Source organism: Callithrix jacchus, chromosome 6 (genome assembly GCF_049354715.1).
Source record: "Callithrix jacchus isolate 240 chromosome 6, calJac240_pri, whole genome shotgun sequence".
Classification (NCBI taxonomy): domain Eukaryota; kingdom Metazoa; phylum Chordata; class Mammalia; order Primates; family Cebidae; genus Callithrix; species Callithrix jacchus.
The window spans coordinates 127,563,144-127,585,937 of NC_133507.1; the positions used below are offsets into that span (position 1 = coordinate 127,563,144).

Here is a 22,794-nt window from a genome sequence, read left to right on the forward strand (position 1 = left end):
AGCAATGATTGCAAATCTTAGTTGAAGATATAACGTGTGACACTGCTAGAAGACACCTAACCCAGAGGAGGGAGGGCTTCCCAGAATTTGGCATGAATTAAACAACTACTTAAAAGTTTACAAATTTAAAATAATGACTCATGTTGTAAAGAAATCATCTTTTAAGAGTTGGGAATGTGATTTGGAGTAACACTGTGTGCTAGGAGGGGATTATATAGCTAGCTGGTTCCCAGGCTTCCCAGATAAACTTCACTTTCCTGTGATAATTCATAGCTGCTTGATTGTGGGCGTGGAGTATTTTACTTGGATTTGGAAATCTGATGTCCTCATGCTGCAGGTAAATACTGGGATGAGGGTAGTAATTTGAGTAAAGTGATAAGCATTGGAAACAGCTTCATTTTGACAGTGAATTTGGGGTCTGGCTAACGTTTGATAGGGCGTTTTTTTTACGGTAGTTTTACAAAACTAGTGCTTGGGAATTGCTGATCTCAAATGATCAAAAATTTTTAGGTCAATTTTTTAATAGATCTAGACAGTGTGTGGTGGCTCACACCTGCAATCCCAGCAGTTTGGGAGGCCGAGATGGGTGGATCACAAGGTCAGGAGTTGAGAGACCAGCCTGGCCAACATGGCAAAACCCCATCTATACTAAAAATACAAAAATTAGCTGGGGCGATAGGGCGAGACTCTGTCAAAAAAAAAAGAACTAGACAATGCTATTTCCTCTCAATCTGATATTATGTTGTAACTGCCTTAACTGTGGAAAACTGTATTATAAAGAGGATTTAACAGATGCATGCATTGAATAATATCTCTAAGCAATGTTTATAGTCCAACCAACACAGCCTAAAAGTCATGGGAGGCCGGGTAGAGTGGCTCACACCTGTAATCCCAGCGCTTTGGGAGGCTGAGACTGGCAGACCACCTGAGATTGGGAGTTCGAGACCAGCCTGACCAACATGGTGAAACCCTGTCTCTACTAAAAATACAAAATTAGCCAGGTGTGGCACATGCCTGTAATCCCAGCTACTCGGGAGGCTGAGGCAGGAGAATCGCTTGAACCTGGGAAGTGGAGGTTGCAGTGAGCCGAGATGGTGCCATTGCACTCCAGTCTGGGCATCAAGAGCTAAACTTCGTCTCAAAAAAAAAAAAGTCATGGGAGACATTTTCAGGTTGTCATCATGAGAGCCAGCAGAGGGCAGCACTTCATTTCCTGGAAAACCAAAGAGCCTGAGAATTCTGAAAATGCCAAAAAAAAAAAACACCCCACAACCACGAATAAACTTAAGTGAATGGTAATAAAAATCCGCAATTATTCACATAGTAAAGGGGTTGAGTTCCAAATAGCTTGACCAAAATGTTAAGTATCAGCAGAAGTTTTCCTCTCAGTCTGATTTTATGTTGTGGCCGCCTTGACTGTGGGAAATTATAAAGAGGATTTCTTTAACAGATACATGCATCGAATAATATCTCTAAGCAATGCTTATAGTCCAACACAGCCTGAAAGTCATGGGAGACATTTTCAGGTTGTCATCATGAGAGCCAGCGGAGGGCAGCACTTCATTTTCTGGAAAACCAAAGAGCCTGAGAATTCCAAAAATGCCAACAACAACAAAAACACCCAAAACCACGAATAAACAAGTGAATGGTAATAAAAATCCGCAATTATTCACATAGTAAAGGGGTTGAGTTCCAAATAGCTTGACCAAAATGTTAAGTATGGCCGGGCGTGGTGGCTCACGCCTTTAATCCCAGCACTTTGGGAGGCCGAGGCGGGTGGATCACAAGGTCAAGAGATCGAGACCATCCTGGTCAACATGGTGAAACCCCGTCTCTACTAAAAATACAAAAAATTAGCTGGGAATGGTCGTGCATACCTGTAATCCCGGCTACTCAGGAGGCTGAGGCAGGAGAATTGCCTGAACCCAGGAGGCGGAGGTTGTGGTGAACCGAGATCGCGCCATTGCACTCCAGCCTGGGTAACAAGAGTGAAACTCCGTCTCAAAAAAAAAAAAAAAAAAAAAAAGTTAAGTATCATTAAAAGTCACTGATGAAAAAACTAATGATTAATAATTTGTTTAGGCTGTGTGCAGTGGCTCATGCCTGTAATCTCAGTACTTTGGGAGGGCAAGGCAGGTGCATCACGAGGTCGAGTTCGAGACCAGCCTGGCCAACATGGTGAAACCTTGTCTCTACTAGAAATGCAAAAATTAGCCAGGTGTGCTGGCAGGCACCTATAATCCCAGCTACTCTGGAGGCTGAGGCAGGAGAATTGCTTGAACACAGGAGGTAGAGGTTGCAGTGAGCTGGGATTGCACCACTGCACTCCAGCCTGGGCATTGAGAGTAAAACTCCATCTCAAAAAAACAAAACAAAAGCAAAAACAACAACAAACCTAGGTAGTATATATATCAAGTATTTATAAAGCTAAAACACCGTTCTAAATGCTTTACCTGCATTAACTCATTTAATCTTTATAGTAACCTATCCCCATTTTCCAGATTGGGGAAACAGAGGTCTAGAACTTGGAATTAATTTAGCCAAGGTCACAGGACTAGAATGTGTTTAAGTCATAACTCAAATCCAGCTATCCTGCCTCTGTGGCCCTGGGACTCACCCTGGATTTCAAAGTACTTCCCTTCCTTGAGAGGGAGGCAACTCTGTCCATCAGTTCTATGCCCCAGTAGAAAGTATGCCTCACCTTCAGCCCCTCTGTTCTATAAACAATCAGCCATGCTGTTCTTGGTCATTAGCTCTGTGATGATCCCTTTTCCTCCCTCACCAATCTGATTCTAACCTCCAGGGAGGAGGCTTGGAGTCCCCAAGCCCATATCCAAGCTTGGAGTTTTATGTTACTCTTTGGATCTTTCCTCAAACTGAGAATTTGAAAAATTAACTGCTGTTTCTGCTGAGAAGTGCCCACACTGTTTGCTACTTTCCACTGGTAGATTCCTGTTATTCCTTGTACAAGTCTAGGCCTCGGGCTTGTGATGGAAGGGGCTGCTATGAAGACCTCTGATGTGCCTTGGAGACATTTTCCCCTTGTCTTGGTGACTAACATTCGGCTCCCCATTACTTATGCAAATTTCTGCACCTGGCTTGAATTTCTCCTGACAAAATGGAATTTTCTTTTTTATCACATTGTCAGGCTGCAAAATTTCCAAACTTTCATGCTTTGCTTCCCTTATAAAACTGAATGCCTTTAACAGCACCCAAGTCACCTCTTGAATGCTTCGCTGCTTAGAAATTTATTCCACCAGATACCCTACCATGACTGGGTATCACAAGAACAGCACAAGAAAGACCTGCTCCCATTATTCAATTACCTCCTACCCAGTCCCTCCCATGTGGAAATTCAAGATGAGATTTGAGTGGGGACACAGCCAAACCATATCATGGCCGAAGAAATTTCTAAGCAGATATCTCCAGGATATGTCAGACACCTTTGCAGCAGCCCTTCCCATCACAGGTCCAGAGGGCTAGGAGGAAAAAGTGGCTTCCTGGGCTGGGCCCAGGGTCTCCATGCTGTGTGCAGCCTAGGGACTTGGTGCCTGTGTACCAGCCACTCCAGCCATGGCTGAAAGGGGACAAAGTGGAGCTCAGGCCATGGCTTTAGAGGGTTTAAGCCTTAAGCCTTGGCAACTTCCACATGGTGTTGAGCCTGCAAGTGCACAAACATCAAGAATTGAAGTTTGGGAACCTCTGCCTAGATTTCAGATGTATGGAAAATCCTGGATGCCCAGGTGGAGGGGCAGGGTAGATCCATTGACAGCTTACAGCATGTGCCTGGAAAATATTCAGATAATGCCAGCCTGACAAGGCAGCCAGGAGGGATCATACTACCTGACTTCAAACTTTTGTATTTTTAGTAGAGTCAGGGTTTCACCATGTTGGTCAGGCTGGCCTTGAACTCCCGACCTCAGGTGATCCACTTGCCTTGGCCTCCCAAAGTGCTGGGATTACAGGCATGAGCCACTGCACTTGGCCTGGACTGTGTACTTTTGAGTTAATGCAGAAATGAGTTGAGACTTTGGGGGACTGTTGGGAAGGCATGATTGGGTTTTAAATGTGAGGACATGAGATTTGGGAGGGGCAAGGGGTGGAATGATATGGTTTGGCTGTGTCCCCACTGAAATCTTATCTTGAATTTCCATGTGTCGAGGGAGGGACCCAGTAGGAGGTCACTGAATCACGGGGCAGGACTTTCCTGTGCTATTCTTGTGACAGCGAATACATCTCACAAGATCTGCTGATTTTAAAAAGGGGAGTTTCCCTGCCCAAGCTCTCTTCTCTCGTCTGCCCCACATGAGATGTCTCTTTCACCTTCCACAATGATTGTGAGGCCTCCTCAGTCAAATGGAACTGTGAGTCCATTATACCTCCTTCCTTTGTAAATCACCCAGTCATGGGTATGTCTTTATCAGCAGTGTGAAAATGGACTACTACACACCAGATACCCTAACTTATCTCTCTCAAGTTCAAAGTTCCACAAATCTCTAGGGCAGGGGCCACCAGTCTCTGCTAAAACGTTATGTGTCACTCTTGCTCCAGTTCCCAATAAATTCCTCATCTCCATCTGAGCCCACCTCAACCTGGACTTTATTTTTCACATCGCTATCAGCATTTTTGTCAAAGTCATTCAACATGTCTCTAGGAATTTCCAAACTTTCTCACATTTTCTTGTCGTCTTCTGAGCCCTCCAAATTGTTCCAGCCTCTGCCTGTTACCCAGTTCCAAAGTTGCTTCCACATTTTCAGGTCCCTTTTCAGCAGTGACCCACTCGACTGGTACCAATTTACTGTATTTGTCTGTTTTCCGCTGATGATAAAGACATACCTGAGATTGGCAATTTACAAAAGAAAGAGGTTTAGTTGGACTTACAGTTCCACAGAGCTGGGGAGGACTCACCATCATAGTGGAGGTAAAGGAGGAGCAAGCCCCATCTTCTGTGGACGGTGGCAGGCAAAAAGACTGCTCCCTTCATAATTTTTGAAAGAAAATCGAGAAATTATAGAAATTGAAATATGTTTTTAAACTTGTAGTGAGTAGCAGAGTCAGATAAGACAAAGACTCCAGCAGGGTCTGGGATAAGAGGAGGATCTTTGGGAAACCCCAAAGACAAGCATGTAGATTTCCAGTGTTTCTTCACCTCCACAGTCGGATGCAATCTCTTTCCTCCGAACAATTTGCAAACTTCTCCTTGGCTCTCTGTAGTACTTATTATTTCTACCTTATTTTAGGATTGTTTTTAATGCAGGTTTAATTTCACTTTCTAAACCCATTCCACTGTGCACAAGACTATGCAAACCTACCACTGAAGTCTGAGGAAGCTGAGAGGCTAAAGAGGCTGACATATCCAGTTTTTCAGAAAGAAACATTTCAGCTGGGCACAGTGGCTCACGCCTGTAATTCCAACAATTTGGGAGGTTAAGGTAGGCAGATCATGAGGTCAGGAGTTCAAGACCAGTCTGACCAACATAATGAAACCGTCTCAACTAAAAATACAAAAAATTAGCCGGGTGTGTTGACGTGCACCTATAATCCCAGTTACTTGGGAGGCTGAGGCAGGAGAATTGCGTGAACTCGGGAGGCAGAGATTGCAATGAGCCAAGATTGTACCATTGCACTCCAGACTGGGCGACAATGTGAGACTCCATCTCAAAAAAAAAAAAAAAAGAAATCTTTTATAGGGACTTACGAACAGAAGCCATATCTGTGTCCTTGGGTGAACCCAGGAAGCGGAGGTTGCAGTGAGCTGAGATTGTTCCATTGCACTCCAGCCTGGGTGACAGTGTGAGACTCCGTCTCAAAAAAAAAAAAAAAAAAAGAAACATTTCAGGCCGGGCGCAGTGGCTCAAGCCTGTAATCCCAGCACTTTGGGAGGCTGAGGAGGGTGGATCACAAGGTCAAGAGATCGAGACCATCCTGGTCAACATGGTGAGACCCTGTCTCTACTAAAAATACAAAAAAAAAATTAGCTGGGCATGGTGGCGCGTGCCTGTAATCCCAGCTACTCAGGAGGCTGAGGCAGGAGAATTGCCTGAACCCAGGAGGCGGAGGTTGCAGTGAGCCGAGATCGCGCCATTGCACTCCAGCCTGAGTAACAAGAGCGAAACTCCATCTCAAATAAAAAGAAACATTTCATAGGGATTTATCAACAGAACAGTGGTAAGACAAGATGGTGGATCCCTGCACCGTTACCCACAAGACCCAGGGCTTATATACCTTAGGGAAAAAGTGATTTGGAAGGGATGTGTAGTCTAAAATGCAACCGATTTGCACCATGAAGGGGTCACTGATATAAAGGTATGCTTTATTGATCTTACACTGGTGTCTATATACATATATATAGGAATAGAAGGTGAAAATATATCAATAGGCCCATGCTTTTTCTGAAATCATTCTGAAATTAGACTTGTCTATTTGCCATCTGAATGTCAGTGTTGTTTTCATATATACAGTTAGTTTTAGTTTATACACGTTTACATACCCGTTTCCTTTTTTTTAAATTTCAAATTTTAGTTAGGGGAACACGTGCAGATTTGTTACATGGGAATATTGTGTGATGCCGAGGTTTGAAGTATGAAACCTGTCACCTGGTAGTAAGCAAAGTACCCAATAGTTTTGTTTTGTTTTGTTTTGTTTGAGTTGGAGTCTTGCTCTGTTGCCCAGACTGGAGTGCAGTGGCATGATCTCAGCTCACTGCAACCTCTGCTTCCTGGGTTCAAGCAAGTCTCCTCCCTCAGCCTCCTGAGTAGCTGGAATTACAGGTGCAAGCCACCACACCGGGCTAATTTTTCGTATTTTTAGTAGAGACTGGGTTTCACTCTATTGGTCAGGCTGGTCTTGAACTCCTGATCTCGTGATCCACCTACCTCAGCCTCCCAAAGTATTGGGATTACAGGCATGAGCCACCGTGCTCAGATTTTTTTTTTTTTTTTTGAGACAGAGTTTTGCTCTTATTGCCCAGGCTAGAGTGCAATGGTGCGATCTTGGCTCACTGCAACCTCCACCTCCTGGGTTCAAGTGACTCTCCTACCTCAGCTTCCCGAGTACCTGGGATTACAGGTGTGTCACCATGCCTGGTTAATTTTTGTATTTTTAGTAGAGATGGGGTTTCACCATGTTGGCCACGCTGGTCTTGAGCTCCTGACCTCAGGTGATCTGCCTGCCTCGGCCTCCCAAAGTGCTGGGATAACAGGTGTGAGCCACTGTGCCTGGTCTTAGCTCCCACTTGCAAGTGAGAACAAGGCCAGGCGCAGTGGCTCAAGCCTGTAATCCCAGCACTTTGGGAGGCCGAGGCGGGTGGATCACGAGGTCAAGAGATTGAGACCATCCTGGTCAACATGGTGAAACCCGTCTCTACTAAAAATACAAAAAATTAGCTGGGCATGGTGGCGCCTGCCAATTGCTGAGTAATAATCCCAGTTACTCAGGAGGCTGAGGCAGGAGAATTGCCTGAACCCAGGAGGTGGAGGTTACGGTGAGCCAAGATTGCGCCACTGCACTCCAGCCTGGGTAACAAGAGCGAAACTCCGTCTCAAAAAAAAAAAAACAAAAAACAAGTGAGAACAAGCAATATTTGTTTTTCTGTTCCTGCATTAATTTGCTTAGGATAATGGCCTCCAGTTCCATCCATGTTGCTGCAAAGGACACAATTTCATTCTTTTTTATGTCTGTGTAGTAGTCCATGGTATATAAATACCACACTTTCTTTATTCAGTCTACTATTGGTAGGTACTTGATACCCAGAATTCTTGAAGAAGCATTTCTGTTTATAATGATATTGTAGAGGATTAAAGATGAGTGCAATTTTTTTTGGCATTCCTCCTGTTGAGAGTTGGGTATCTATGTCTCTTCTCCTTGAACCTGAGCTGGTCTATGCCTGCTTTGACAGTACTGTGGAAGAGATACTGTACCAGTGCCAATCATAGCCTTTAAGAGGACTAGAAATTTCCACGTTGGTCTCTTGGAGCCCTGCATTGTCACATAAGAAGTCTGGCTACCCTAAAGTGCCATGGTGGTATAGCTGTGTTGAGAGGGGAGAGGGAGGGAGGGAACGGATGTCTTAGGCAGCTGCCAGCTGTGATTTGCATCATTTAGTCCAGCTGAGGCCCCAGACATTGCAAAGCAGAGAGAGATGAACTTCCCTCCTGACTTCTTTGAATTCCTGACCCTCAGAATTGTGAAAATTATATCACAAGTAGAAATTGTTTTAAGCAACAAAGTTTGGGAGCAGTTTATTAAGCATCAGGAGTTAGCTGTGTTTTTGGAGTGTGGTGATGGTTTCTGTGGACACTGCCCTGGGAACATGAGTCATCACATCCCCTCCTCTTTCATTTCCCATTGCAACCAATAAAGGCTGTTCATACTATTAGAGAGAGAGAAAGAAAGAAGAAAAAATCCCCCCAAATCATTAACTAGAACAGATGTTTTAAGATAACCAACTATTATTTTAATTCACAAATGTGTATACATAGATTACATAAAGAAATTGAGTACACATGTTGCATTTAAAAAATGTAGGTTATTTGTACAAAATTAAAATGCATTTAAGCAAACATTTTAACATTAAAAAAAAATTAATCATTGATTGACTGATCGAGATGGGGTTTTGCTCTTGTTGCCCAGGCTGGAGTGCAATGGTGCAATCGTGGCTCACCGCAACCTCCACCTCCTGGGTTCAAGCGATTCTCCTGCCTCAGCCTCCTGAGTAGCTGGGATCACAAGTACCCACCACTATGCCTGGCTAATTTTGTACTTTTAGTACAGATGGGGTTTCTCCATGTTGGTCAGGCTGGTCTCAGATGATCCACCTGCCTTGGCCTCCCAAAGGGGATTACAGGTGTCAGCCACTCCACCTGGCCAATCACATATTTAATATTAAGACTTAAGTCTTTAGAAACATTATTATTTAAAAAATAACTGATACTGCTTTAACAGTGATTAATTCACCACGGTATAATTAGCAAGAATGATGCATTTTATTTAAGTTGCAGAAAATAATTACTCAGATCCTTCCTAAGTATTTTTAGTTTTGTTTTTTTTTTTTGAGACAGAGTCTCGCTTTGTTACCAGGCTGGAGAACAGTGGTGCAATCTCAGTTCACTGCAACCTCTGCCTCCTGGGGTCAAGTGATTCTCCTCCTCAGCCTCCCGAGTAGCTGGGATTATAGGTGTTTGCCACCACACCCAGCTAATTATCATATGTTAGTAGAGATGGGGTTTCACCATGTTGGCCAGGATGGTCTCAATCTCTTGTCCTTGTGGTCCGCCTGACTTGGCCTCCCAAAGTACGGGAATTACAGGCATGAGCCACCATGCCCAGTATATTTTTAGTTCTTAAAAAATTTTTATTGCCACATCACAAGGAGTCAAGAGGATCCTTCCTAAGTTTTATATCCACACAAAAATGTGATGCCTATATAGTGACCAAAAACAAAAAAATAAAAGTAGGTTCAGCTCTCTATCTTGGAAACAATTTTAATCTGAAAGCATTCATCAGAGGACCCATATGAAAGCGTTATACTGATCTGTGGAAAAGCAGTAACTTATTGGGCTGTTTCCAGGAGACACAGATTCTTCGTTTCTGAGTTCCTGAGCTGTTCACTCACTGTGCCAGAGCAGCTGACTTCCCACAGGGTATACTTGAGTATCTCAGCAACCGAGGCCCGGAAGCGAGCTTGGAACTTTTTACTAATTAGGACATAAAGGATGGGGTTCAAGCAACTATTGAGGAATGCCAAACCAGTGGAGAGGGGGATTCCAGCCTGCAGCACATAGTGGGAATAGCTATTGTGGTGAATGGTGAGCTCCCAAATGCTAAACAGGTGATAGGGAGTCCAGCAAACCACAAAGGCCACAACCACAGCCAGAATTGTCCAGAAATGCTTACTGGAGATCAGGATGCTTCGCTTCTTCACTTTGAAGATGAGACACAAGTAGAAAATACTCATTGTTAGCAAAGGGAAGAGATAGCCAAAGATAAATTTCGCCCAGGTCAGAACATGGTGTCTTATCAAAGTGAGGTCAGGATCATGCTTCTGAAAATTGTTATAGCAAAGAGTATGGTTACGGAACTCCACAGTTTCCCGGAAGTATAGGGCAGGACCACCAATTAGAGAGGCCAAAAGCCAGATGAATATAATGACAATCAGAGAGTTGTTGAGGGTTCGATGCCGATGACACAAGACAGGATGGATCAAGTGGATATAGTGGTCCAGGCTGATCACCGTCAGGAAGAAAACACTGGCAAACATGTTCAACTGGGCAATGAAGGAATTGGCTTTGCACAGCCAGATGCCAAAGGGCCAGTGGAAATTCATGGCCACATAGGAAATGTACAGGGGCAGGAAGAGAAGAAAAATGAAATCCGCAATGGCTAGATTAAGAAACCACAGAGTAGTGACTGACTTCTTCCACTTGAACCCCGTGAACCAAATGACAATGGCATTTCCTGGAATACCCAGTACAAAAGCTAAACAATATAACACCAGGGAGACCCAGTGAACAACTCCCAACTCAACTTTCTCCTCCAAATCAGACTCCAGAGAGTAATAGTCTAGTTCATAGGAATAGTTCTCAAATTCTTCAAATAATGTTTCCTCTATATCTCCCATGACCTTGGTAAATGGAGAATGAAGAAATCTGTAGAAACAAATTTTAAAAGAAAGAAAAAAATTTTAAAGAAAAATAAAATGTTAGTGAATAAGGAACATGAAGATAAAAATATTTCAGGTTATAGATCAGACATAGTAATTCTTTTTTTTTTGAGACAGGATCTCACTCTGTTGCCCAAGCTGGAGTGCAGTGGCATGATTTTGGCTCACTGCAGCCTTGACCTTATAAGCTCAAGTGCCTCCTACCTCAGCCTCCCCAGTAACTAGGACTACAGGTCCTCATGGCCATACCCAGCCAATTAACATTTTTTTTTTATAGAGATGAGGACTCACTATATTGCTCAGGCTGATCTTGAACTTCTGGGCTCAAGTGATCCTCCTGTCTCAGCCTTCCAGGGTGTTGGGATTATAGGCATAAGCCACCATGCCCAGCCAACATCGTATATTTTTTGATGGGACTTATGGTTATACTCCACATGTTCAAGTCTTGGCGAGCCTCAGTTTTACTCAGCTTATCACTCTCCCAGCTATGAAATTACATTTTTTTATAAAGTATTTAGTAATTGCTAAATTAAAATGAATGACTCTACAGTTAAAATTCTTCTGTTCATAATGCTTGTAGGGCTAACTAAGAGAGTCTAACATTCAACAAGCATTTATTAGATTCCTACTATACATTATTATTTTATGGCAGATGCAAAAAAAAATATTAATACTTACACAGTGATAACTTAAAAAGCTGTATTTCAGCCAGGCACAGTGGCTCACGCCTGTAATCCCAGTACTTTGGGAGGCTAAGGCAGGGAGATCACTTGAGACCAGCCTGGGAAATATAGCAAAAACCTGTCTCTACAAAAAAATTAGCCCAGTCTGGTGGCTCATACTGTAGTCTCAGCTACTTAGGAGGCTGAGGCAAGAGGACTGCGTGAGCCCAGGAGTTTGTGGCTGCAGTGAGCTATGATGGAGCCACTGCACTTCAGCCTGGGCAGCAGAGCAGGACACCACCTCAAGACAAAAATTTTCCTGCAAAATCTGGATTTGTTGTTGCCCTGATTTCTTAAGCTCTAGACAAACAGTTCCAGTTACTTCCTAGACCCCTCCACCTGGATGTTACTGAAGATTTTGACTTAAGATTTTGCTTCTAAGAATGTTTTGAGTCCATGTTTATGCAACCAAAAAGAGTAATCAGAATTATATCAATATAAATGGCTTCTCATCCTAAAGGTAGCTTTTGGAATATACTTAATTATGGCCACTTAATTTCTATATTAATTTCCTAATGAATGCAACTAAGCTTTATTTAAATTTTTACCTTACTGAAATAATTCTTTTCTACAATAATTTATGACAAAGACTGGATTTTTTTTTTTTGAGACAGAGTCTTGATCTGTTGCCAAGGCTGGAGTGCATGGTGTGATCTCAGCTCACTGCAGCCTCTGCCTCCTGGGCTCAAGCAATTCTCCTGCCTCGGTCTCCTGACTTGTTGGATTACAGATGCCTGCTACCACTCCTGGCTATTTTAGTAGAGACAGGGTTTCATCATGTTGGCCAGGCTGGTCTCAAATTCCTGATCTCAAGTGACCCACCTGCCTTGACCTCCTGAAGTGCTAGGATTACAGGTGTAAGCCACAGTGCCTGGCCGAAGATTGGATTTATTAATCAGTTTCACTTTATTTTTGTCCATACCAAATTTTTTCTCATAATTTCTACCAAAGTAAGTTTTATTTTGTGCCTACCCACCTCCCTTTTTTCTCATCAAGTCCAGTTTTTCTGGGTTAAGAAGACTTGAATGTCAGTTTTTCAATCAGAATGAAAGTGTACTGTAGGCAACTCTGGAATCTTCCATTTTATTTTGTGCTATTTCTATCTTTAGTATTGAAGATTAAGTAGAAAAAAAGATTAATAGTTATATTCATTTCATGGAGCTACAATCATACATGAGGCAAATACATAAAATTTGAGATTATAAAGAGGTCAAAACATCCTGTGTTGCTCATGGGTTTCTCAAATTCAATTTGACTATCACTGGATTCATTCATCATCCTAGCTAAAACCTGAGAAATCTGACAGGGCATAATTAAAAAACAAAAGCAATTTATTCACTTCCTCCCAGCCCTAGCCCAGTAACTTTTTTGTTCTTCAGGATTCAATTCAAATGCCACCTTTCTTAGAAACATTTTCTGACTTACCTTTCTGCAGATAATTATAATAATTATTGTTATTAAAACAATTTATTATAAAATAATAGTCAGTGTTATTGAGAATTTACTAGATGTCAGACATGTATGATCTAATTTGATCCTCATAAGAATCTTACAGATACCTGTAATCCCAGCTCTTTGGGAGGCTGAGGCAGGAGGAGTGCTTGAGCCCAGGAGTTTGAGACAAGCCTGGGCAACAAAGTGAGACACTGTTTTCTTAAAAGCAAAAAAAAAATCTTACATTGTAGGCAAGTACAGGTGACCCTTGAAAAACATGGGGGGTGCCTAGAGGTGATGTCCCCACACACAGTAAAAAAAATTCACATAAAACTTTTAATTATTATTATTTGAGACAGTCTCCCACTGTCACCCAGGCCAGAGTGCAATGGTGCAATCATAGCTGACTGCAGCTTCAAACCCCTAAGCTCAAGTGATTATTTCACCTCAACTTCTCAAGTACCTGGGACTACAGAAGTACACCACCATGCCTGGCTAATATTCTTATTTTTGTAGAGATGGGATCTTGCTATGTTGCCCAGGCTGGTCTTGAACTCCTGGCCTTAAGGGATTCTCCTGCCTCAGCCTCCCAAAGTGCTGAAATTACCAGAGTAAGTCACTGTGCCCAGCCTATTATTATTATTATTATTATTATTATTGAGATGGAGTCTTGCTCTGTTGCCCAAGTTGGAGTGGAGTGGTACAGTCTCAGCTCACTGCAATCTCCACCTCTGGGGTTCAAGTGATTCTCCAGCCTCAGCCTTCCTAGTAGCTGGGATTACAGGCACCAGCCACCATACCTTGCCAATTTTTGTATATTTAGTAGAGACAGGGTTTCACCTTGTTGGCCAAGCTGGTCTTGAATTCCTGACCTCAGGTGATCTGCCCGCCTTAGCCTCCCAAAGTGTTGAGATTTCAGGCATGAGCCACGATGCCCGGGCTTATTATTGTTGAGACCAACTCTCTCACTCTGTTGCCAAGGCTGAAGTGCAGTGTTGCAATCTTGGCTCACTGCAACTTCTGCCTCCTAGGTTCAAGAGAGTCTCCTCCCTCAGCCTCCCAAGTAGCTGGGACTACAGACTTGTGCCACCACGCCGGGCTAATTTTTGTATTTTTAGTAGAGATGGGGATTCACCATGTTGGCCAGGCTGGTATTGATCTTCTGAGCTCAAATAATCCACCCACCTCAGCCTCCCCAAAGGGCTGGAATTACAGGCGTGAGCCACCATTCCTGGCCCTATTATTATTTTTTTTAGAAACAGGTATCACTATGTTTCCCAGGCTAAACTCAAACTCCTAGGTCCAAGGTTCCTCCCACCTCAGACTCCTCAGTTGTTGAGACTACAGGAACATACCACCAAACTTATGTTGCATATAACTTTTGACTCCCCCAAAACTTAACTATTAATAGCCTTCTGTTGATTAGAAGCCTTACTGGCTGGGCGTGGTGGCTCACACCTGTAATCCCAGCACTTTGGGAGGCCGAGGAGGTTGGATCACCAGAGGTTGCGAGTTTGAGACCAGTCTGACCAACATGAAGAAACCCCATCTCTACTAAAAATACAAAATTAACTGGGCATGATGGTGCATGCCTGTAATCCCAACTACTCGGGAGGCTGAGGCAGGAGAATTGCTTGAATCTGGGAGACAGAGGTTGCTGTGAGCCGAGATCATGCCACTGCACTCCAGCCTGGGCATCAAGAACAAAACTCCATTTCAAAAAAAAGCCTTACTAATGACATAAAGTGTCAACACATATTTTGTAGGTTTTATGTACTATATATTGCATTTTTGCAATAAAGTAAGCTAGAGAAAAGAAAATGTTATTAGGAAATCATAAGAGGCTGAGAGCAATGGCTCACACCTATAATCCCAGCACTTTGGGAGGCCAAGGTGGGTGAATGACCTAAGGTTAGGAGTTCAAGAGCAGCCTGACCAACATGATGAAACCCTGTCTCTACTAAAAATATGAAATTAGCTGCATATGGCAGTGTATGCCTATAATCTCAACTACTCGGGAGACTGAGGCAGGAGGATTGCTTGAATCCAGGAGGTGGAGGTTATAGTGAGCAGAGATTGTACAACTTCAGCTTGAGCAACAAGAGTGAAACTTCATCTTTAAAAAAAAAGGGGGAAATCAAGAAGAAAAAAATGTATTTACTATTCATCAACTGGAAGTGGATCAACATATAGGGCTTCATCCTCATCATCTTCACAAGCAGGCTGAGGAGGAGGAAGAAGGCGGGTTGGTCTTGCTATCTTGGGGTGGTTGGGGCAGAGGAAGAAAAGTGGATCTGCATAGTCGAAATCCATGTTGAGAGCTAGGCGTGGTGGCTCACATCTGTCATCCCAGCACTTTGGGAGACTGAGGTGGGTGGATCACGAGATCAGGAGATTGAGACCATCCTGGCCAACACAGTGAAATTCCAGCTCTACTAAAATACAAAAAAAAAAAAAAAAAATTATCTGGGCATGGTGGTGCACACCTGTAGCCCCAACTGCTCAGGAGGCTAAAGCAGGGCAATCACCTGAACCCGGGAGGTGGAGGTTGCAGTGAGCTGAGATCGCATCACTGAACTCCAGCCTGGCGACAAAATGAGACTCCATCTCAAAAAAAAAAAAAGAAACTCATGTTGTTCAAGAGTCATCTGTACTATTATTGGACTCATTTATAAGAAACATTGAAGCTTATAGAAGTTCAGTAACTTACTCAAGATCAGGCAACCTGTGATTGCAGGGTCAGGATCTAAAGTCAGATTGGTTGGACCCATAGCCTGAACTCCTAACCACTACAGCATTCCCCTCTTCTGTCATACTTCTCTTATCACACTTAACACATTATGTTGTCATTAGTTTATTTTTAATTTCTCCCCTAGAGAAGAGAAACACTGTGAACTCTTTGAGAATAAGGACTGTCATTGCTGTACCCACAGTGCCTTGTACATCTTCATATATCACAGGTGATTAACAGATGCTTAATAAATGATTGGCTACCATTGCAAACCAAAGATTTTGTGAGTACACCCCTAAGTCAGTGTCACTGCCAGACTCTCTCTAACCTTGACCCACAGTTCTATTACCAAGATCTTGACTTATTCCTCGACACCAAATCCCTTCCTCCGTGGGTCCTACTCCAGTGAGCAAGAATTGGCTCCTGACTTGCTGCCCTGTTCTTTCAGGCCTGGGATCTCACCCTGCTCTCTCATTCCTGGTGGCTTCAGATCCTTTCCAGCTTTGCCTAAAACTTTCTGTCTTGGTTTTCTGCCTATGTCCTAGGATGTCCTTACCTTCTTGGTGCCTATGATCTGTTCCTTTAGGTTATTAGCAATTCAGAAGCCACAGGGCACATGGGGTGATCTGAATCACCTTACAAAATCCTAAACAGAATCTCATTCCTCAAACAAAGAAAAGCCCATGGGAGACCGGTTAATAGCTTCTAGCCACTCTCCTCTAACCCGTCCAATGTCATCACTGACCCTCCTGGGACAGTGTTATCATAACAGGGCCTGATAAAGGCAACCATCTTCTTCCACATTCTGTTGGAATGTGTCGGCAGAGTGGGGAGTGTTGGAGGGTGGGATAGTGGTATGTTTATGTGCGTGGGTATGCCTTGAGGATGAGTGATCTATCTGAATAGAACATCTTCAAACAGAAAGCCGTGCCCCAGAGAGGTTCCTAATCTTCCAGAAAGTAGATGAAAATATTAGTTTAAAAGGGTAGTTCAGGCTTGGAGAAAAAGCTTCAAGAACAGCTGGTTGCTGCTCAGCTGAATCCTTTATGGGAAATAGGAGCTTAGGAATTCCCCTAAGATTTAGAGCAAATGTTTTTGTGTGATGGTGATGGTGAGGAGGGGAGACAGAGTAGAGAAAAGAGAGAAGGCAGTGGTCACGGTGGCTCACGCCTGTAATCCCAGCACTTTGGGAGGCTGAGGAGGATGGATCACCTGAGGTTGGGAGTTCAAGACCAGCCTGACCAACATGGAGAAACCCCATTTCTACTAAAAATACAAAAATTAGCCAGGCGTGGTGGCACATGCCTGTAATCCCAGCTACTTGGGAGGCTGAGGCAGGAGAATCGCTTGAACCCGGGAGGTGGAGGTGGCAGGGAGCTGAGATCACGCCATTGCACTCCAGCCTGGGCAACAAAAGCAAAACATCATCTCAAAAAAAAAAAAAAAAGAGAGAGAGAGAATGCAGAACTTAGCCACTGCCCTACTGAGTCCTTGAGCAGACACAGTGAACTTTTGAGGGCATATTCTTGTTTACCTATTATACCTTGTTTGGCTATTGCTTTACAGTTTTCAGGTACTTCCAGATCTAAGTAAGTTTCCAGACCTCATTTAGACCTTCCCAAATATCTAGAGACTAAATGTATTGATTTCTTAGGGCTACCATAACAAAGCACCAGAAACTGCTTGGCCTAAGACCACAAATGGTTTGTTTCACAGTCTGGAGGCTCGAAGTCTGAAATCAAGGTTGTTTCCTTCTGGGGGCTGTTGTGGAAAACCTGCTCTATGCCTCTTGGTCTCTCTTCTTGTGGTTTGCTGGCAAGCTTTGACCTTCCTTGGCTTGCCCATGTGTTACATTGATCTCTGTCTTCATTTCTACATGGCATTCTCCTTATGTGACTCTGTTTCTAAATTCCAACTCCCCCCCACCTTTTTTTTTGAGATGGAGTCTCATTCTTGTTGCCCAGGCTGGAGTGCAATGATGCTATCTTGGCTCACTGCAACCTCTGCCTCCAGGGTTCAAGTGATTCTCCTGCCTCAGCCTCCCAAGTAGCTGGGACTATAGGCATGTGCCACCATGCCCAGCTAATTCTGTATTTTTAGTATAGACGGGTTTCTCTGTATTGGTAAGGCTGGTCTCAAACTCCCTACCTCAGGTGATCCGTCCACCTCAGCTTCCCAAACAATGGGGATTATAGGCTTGAGCCACCACACCCAGCTAAATTTCCCCGTTATATAAAGACACCAGTCATTTTGGATTAGGGCCCACACGAACACCTCATTCTATTTTGTATTCTATTGCCTCTATAAAGACCCATTTCTTTTCTTTTCTTTTTGAGATAGGTTTTGACTCTTGTTGCCCAGACTGGAATGCAGTGGTGTGATCTCAGCTCACTGCAACCTCTGCCTCCCAGGTTCAAGCGATTCTTCTGCCTCAGCCTCCTGAGTAGCTGAGACTACAGGCATGTGCCACCATGCCCAGGTAATTTTGTATTCTTAGTAGAGACTAGGTTTTACCACATTGGCCAGGCTGGTCTCAAACTCTTGACCTTGTGATCTGCCCACCTCAGCCTCCCAAAGTGCTGGGATTACAGGCATAAGCCACCGGCACCTGGTCTAGACCCCAGTTCAAATAAGGTCATAGTCTGAGGTAATGGGGGTTAGGACTCAACATATTTTTTTTTAATTATTTTTGGTGGCGTAGGAGGGTTACCATTCAACTCATAGCACTAACCCAATAGTGGCAACCATCATTTCTGAATCCCAATCACTCATTCATTCAGCCAATATTTGGTAAGTGCCCACATTATTCAGGCACTATTCTAGCTGATTGAAATACTTCACTAAATAAGACAACTATTTCTTCCCTCTTAGATTTTACATTTACCAGGCAAGGATAGTTAGTAAAAAAAAATAATAATAATTATAAAATGACATAGTGTGTTAAAAGATGGTAAGTGCTATAGAAAGATGAAAAACATTGAACAAAATAAAGGGAGTAGAAGGTAGTTTTAACTTTCCTTCTTTCTGTTTTTTTAAAGACAGAGTCTTGCTCTGTTGCCCAGGCTGAAGTGCAGTGCAGTGTCATAATCTCTACTCACTGCAACCTTCGCATACTGAGTTCTAGTGATTGTCCTGCCTCAGCCTCCAAGTAGCTTGGATTACAGGCGTGAGCCACCACAGCCAGCTAATTTTTATATTTTTAGCAGAGATGCAGTTTCACTGTGTTGGCCGGGCTGGTCTCAAACTCCTGACCTCAAGTGATCAGCCCGCCTCAGCCTTCCAAAGGGCTGGGATTACAAGCATGAGCCACTGTGCTCAGCCTGGTTTTAACTTTCAATAAGGTGGTCTGAGAAGGACTTGTTGAGAAAATCACTGCAAAGGCTTGACAGAGGTGAGGGGATTAGTTGTGGATATTTCCAGCAAGAGTGTTCCAGGCAGAGGTGGCAGCCAGAGCAAAGGCCCTATGGCAGAAATGTGTCTAACATATTCTAGAAGCAATAAGGATACCAGTATGTCTAGGATAGGATGAGAAAACCAAGCAAGAGGAAGAAAAGAAGAAAAAAAGTTCAACAAGAATGCAGGAAGTTATATAGATGCTTGTCAGCCTTTGAAGGATTTTGGCAAAGAAAAAAAGCAACCTAATTTTTATTATGGAAAGAGCTCGCTTTCTGCTGTGTAGAGAATAGACTGTTAGGTATAATGGTGGGGCAAACAAGTATAGAAATAGGCAGACCAGGCGGAGTGTGGTGGTTCACGCCTGTAATCCCAGCACTTTGGGAGGCTGAGGCAGGTGGATCACGAGGTAAAGAGATTGAGACCATCTGGGCCAACATGGTGAAACCCCATCTCTACTAAAAATACAAAAATTAGCTGGGCATGGTGGCGTGCGCCTGTAGTCCCAGCTACTTGGGAGGATGAGGCAGGAGAATCGCTTGAACCTGGGAGGCAGAGGTTGCATTGAGCCAAGATCGTGCCGCTGTACTCCAGCCTGGGCAACAGAGCAAGATGCTGTCTAAAAAAAAAAATAAAAAGGAAAGAAATAGAAACTCCAAGTGGGCTTTTCCCTTTTACAACAACCAGTAAGTTATTCCTTGTTCCCAGGGAGGCAATCACAAGATATATTGTTACTCAGAGGCCTCTCCAGAGATCCTGCTTCCCTCAACAGATAGATGAGACTAGTTGTAGAATTTGGGACAATTCTATTTTTTACCCCTGAGGAAAAAAACTCCATGGACTCCTTTCTTAGGTTTCTATCAGAATTACTAAGGAGGACCCTGGGAAGTAAAGCAAAAACACTGGATCAGCACCCAGACCCAGAGTTATTCCCTGCGGCTGGGACAAAGCCCGGGTCCCTGAGAGGAACAGTGAGTAAGTCTCCAGGTAAATGGCACTCAGCCTGCTACCTGCCATCTCTGGCTAGAAGAACCCTGTGTCTCTGCTTCATCATTGCTCCAATACCCACAGCTTGGGTCTGTCAATTTCTACCTGTAAGCTGTGCTCTGCCACAAAGTTGTACTCAACCATGTTTCTAGTTCAGAGTATAACTTAGCAGATACCTAACCCACTTCTACTTCATTCTTTTTTTTTTTTTTTTGAGATGGTGTCTTGTTCTCTTGCCTGGGCTGGAGCACAGTGGTGTGATCTCAGTTCATTGCAACCTCTGCCTTACCACACCCAAATAATTTTTGTGTTTTCAGTAGAGATGGGGTTTTGCCATGTTGGCCAGGGTAGTCTTGAACTCCTGAGCTCGAGTGAGCCACCCATCATGCCCAGCTAATTTTTGTATTTTTAGTAGAGACAGGGCTTCACCATGTTGGCCAGGTTAGTCTTGAACTCCTGACCTCAGGCAATCCACCCACCTCGGCCTCCCAAAGTATTGGGATTACAGGTGTCAGCCCCAAGCCCAGCCTTGAATTCCTCTTTAAACAAGATATGCACTCTCTTATTTGCCATAGTCATGAGCAGTTCCCGTGCACTCACTTATGATACTTTCCAGGATGCTGTCAGCAGTTGAATTTGCAATCTTTCCTTTTTTTCCAGACAGAGTCTTGCTCTGTCTACCCAAGCTGGAGTGCAGTGGCATGATCATGGCTCACTGTGGCCTTGACCTGCTGAGCTCAAGTGATCCTCCCATCTCAGCCTCTGGAGTAGCTGGGACTACAGGTACATGCCACTGCACCCAGCTAACTTTTTAAATTAATTTTTTTTTTTGAGACGGAGTTTTGCTCTTGTTACCCAGGCTGGAGTGCAATGATGCGATCTTGGCTCACCGCAACCTCCGCCTCCTGGGTTCAGGCAATTCTCCTGCCTCAGCCTCCTGAGCAGCTGGGACTACAGGAACGTACCACCACGCCCAGCTAATTTTTGTATTTTTAGTAGAGACGGGGTTTCACCATGTTGACCAGGATGGTCTCGATCTCTTGACTTTGTGATCCACCCGCCTCGGCCTCCCAAAGTGCTGGGATTACAGGCTTGAGCCACCGCACGTGGCCCCTTTAAATTAATTTTTTGTAGAGATGTAGGTCTCTTTCTGTTGCTCAAGTTGGTCTTGAATTCCTGAGCTCAAGAAATCTTCCTGTCTCAGCCTTCTAGAAGTTGTCATCTTTACTGATACCATGCTTTATATATAGTTAGAAATACAGTTGTTGAAAAATTGAAACTGCACATGAGCATGAAAATGAATTGTGATAATGTAATCTCAAAGTAATACCAGCGATCTCAAAGGAAAAATGTGTTTACAAAGAAAGCTTACTACCTTGACCATTTCCGCCAACTTAAAAGGCCTACAGAGATGTTTCTATACCTATTAAAAAGAAGTATTACACTGTATAATCAATCATGTCATGTTATAATTCCTATTTATTTTTGGTGGGATACAAGAGAAAGGACAAAAAGAGACACAAAAAGAAAATGGGGGAAATTTTTCCTCAAGTAAGTCATGTGGACATATACATATATCCATGCACACACATACATACATGTGCATATATACATATACAAATAGTATTTGAGAGGGGATGGGAGGATGTGAATGAAGGATCAGAGGTGAACAGGAGGGATGTCTGGGCAATAGAAAAAAGCTGTGGTGGGCAGTAACCAGAAATGAAGACAGATAGCAGGTGGACATTAGGTTGTTTTTGTTTTTTTTTTGAGGCAGAGTCTAGTTCTGTCATTCAGGCTGGAGTGCAGTGGCATGATCTCAACTCACTGCAACCTCCACCTCCCAGGTTCAAGTGATTCTCGCTTGAGAATCAAGTGTGAAAATCATGCGTGAAAAATAAAGTGATTCTCATGCCTCAGCCTCCCAAGCAGTTGGGCTTACAGGCATGTGCAACCACACCTAGCTAATTTTTGTCTTTTGAGTAGAGTTCAAGACCAAAACAGGCTGGTCTTGAACTCCTGACCTCAAGTGATATAGCCCCCTCCTGGATCTCCCAAAGTGCTGGGATTACATGTGTGAGCCACCATACCTGGTGGCACTAGGACTTTAAATCCAGGGTTAAAAGAAAGAGGATCATTGAATGGGCGGGATCAAGTGGTCTCAGCGGGCAGTGACTTACCGTTGAGATGTCCATGTAGTTTTCTCAGTTTGGAAGAGCACAAGAAGAATGCCAGGATGAGGCTTTTTGACTTGATAGAAAAGAGGAAATAGCTACTGTATTTGTCTTAAACCATATGTGCTGCTGAAAGGCAAGTAAATAATTCGGGTTGAAATAAAGACTAATAAAGATCTCTATGATCATAAAATGTTTGTGTAGCCACTTAACCGCCAAGCTGCGCTGTGAACAGCGACATATGTAGGGCCACCCAAGTCTATAAGAAATGTGTGAAAAGTGCTGGATGTGAAGCAAAGTTCAGAGAACCTCTATGAAGTCTCTGGTTTAAGTTCCAAAGAAAGTGAAGGGACATATTTACCGCAGGGATTCAGCTGTTGCGAGGACCCGTGTGATCACATTCCTGGGCTACTGCTACCTAGATGCTCAAATGGCAAATGGTTGTAGAGCATAGAACTACTTATTGAATTAATCTGGTTTCTGATCTATTCAGATTTAATAGATGGCAAAGCTGAAACTCTTTTCTGAATAAATAAATTTTACTGCAAGAGTTCTGGCAGAAAGTATAATAATAAATAGTTTATAACATCCAGATGATTTGGGGGAAGGACATGTGGTAGAAGTGTGTAACATTAAACACTTAAATGTGGCTTTAGACAAGGCTCGGCTATAGAGGGAAACATTTTGTTCATC

At 43.4% G+C, this 22,794-nt stretch overlaps 1 protein-coding gene across 1 annotated transcript; it reads right to left on the minus strand.

Moving 5' to 3' along the window:
• Positions 1-8,432: 8,432 nt before the first annotated feature.
• CMKLR2 (chemerin chemokine-like receptor 2) lies at positions 8,433-10,640 on the minus strand. Its single transcript, XM_035305426.3, has one exon. It carries the CDS (start codon positions 10,616-10,618, stop codon positions 9,551-9,553), a length of 1,068 nt encoding a protein of 355 aa, XP_035161317.1. The 5' UTR covers positions 10,619-10,640; the 3' UTR covers positions 8,433-9,550.
• Positions 10,641-22,794: the final 12,154 nt, after the last annotated feature.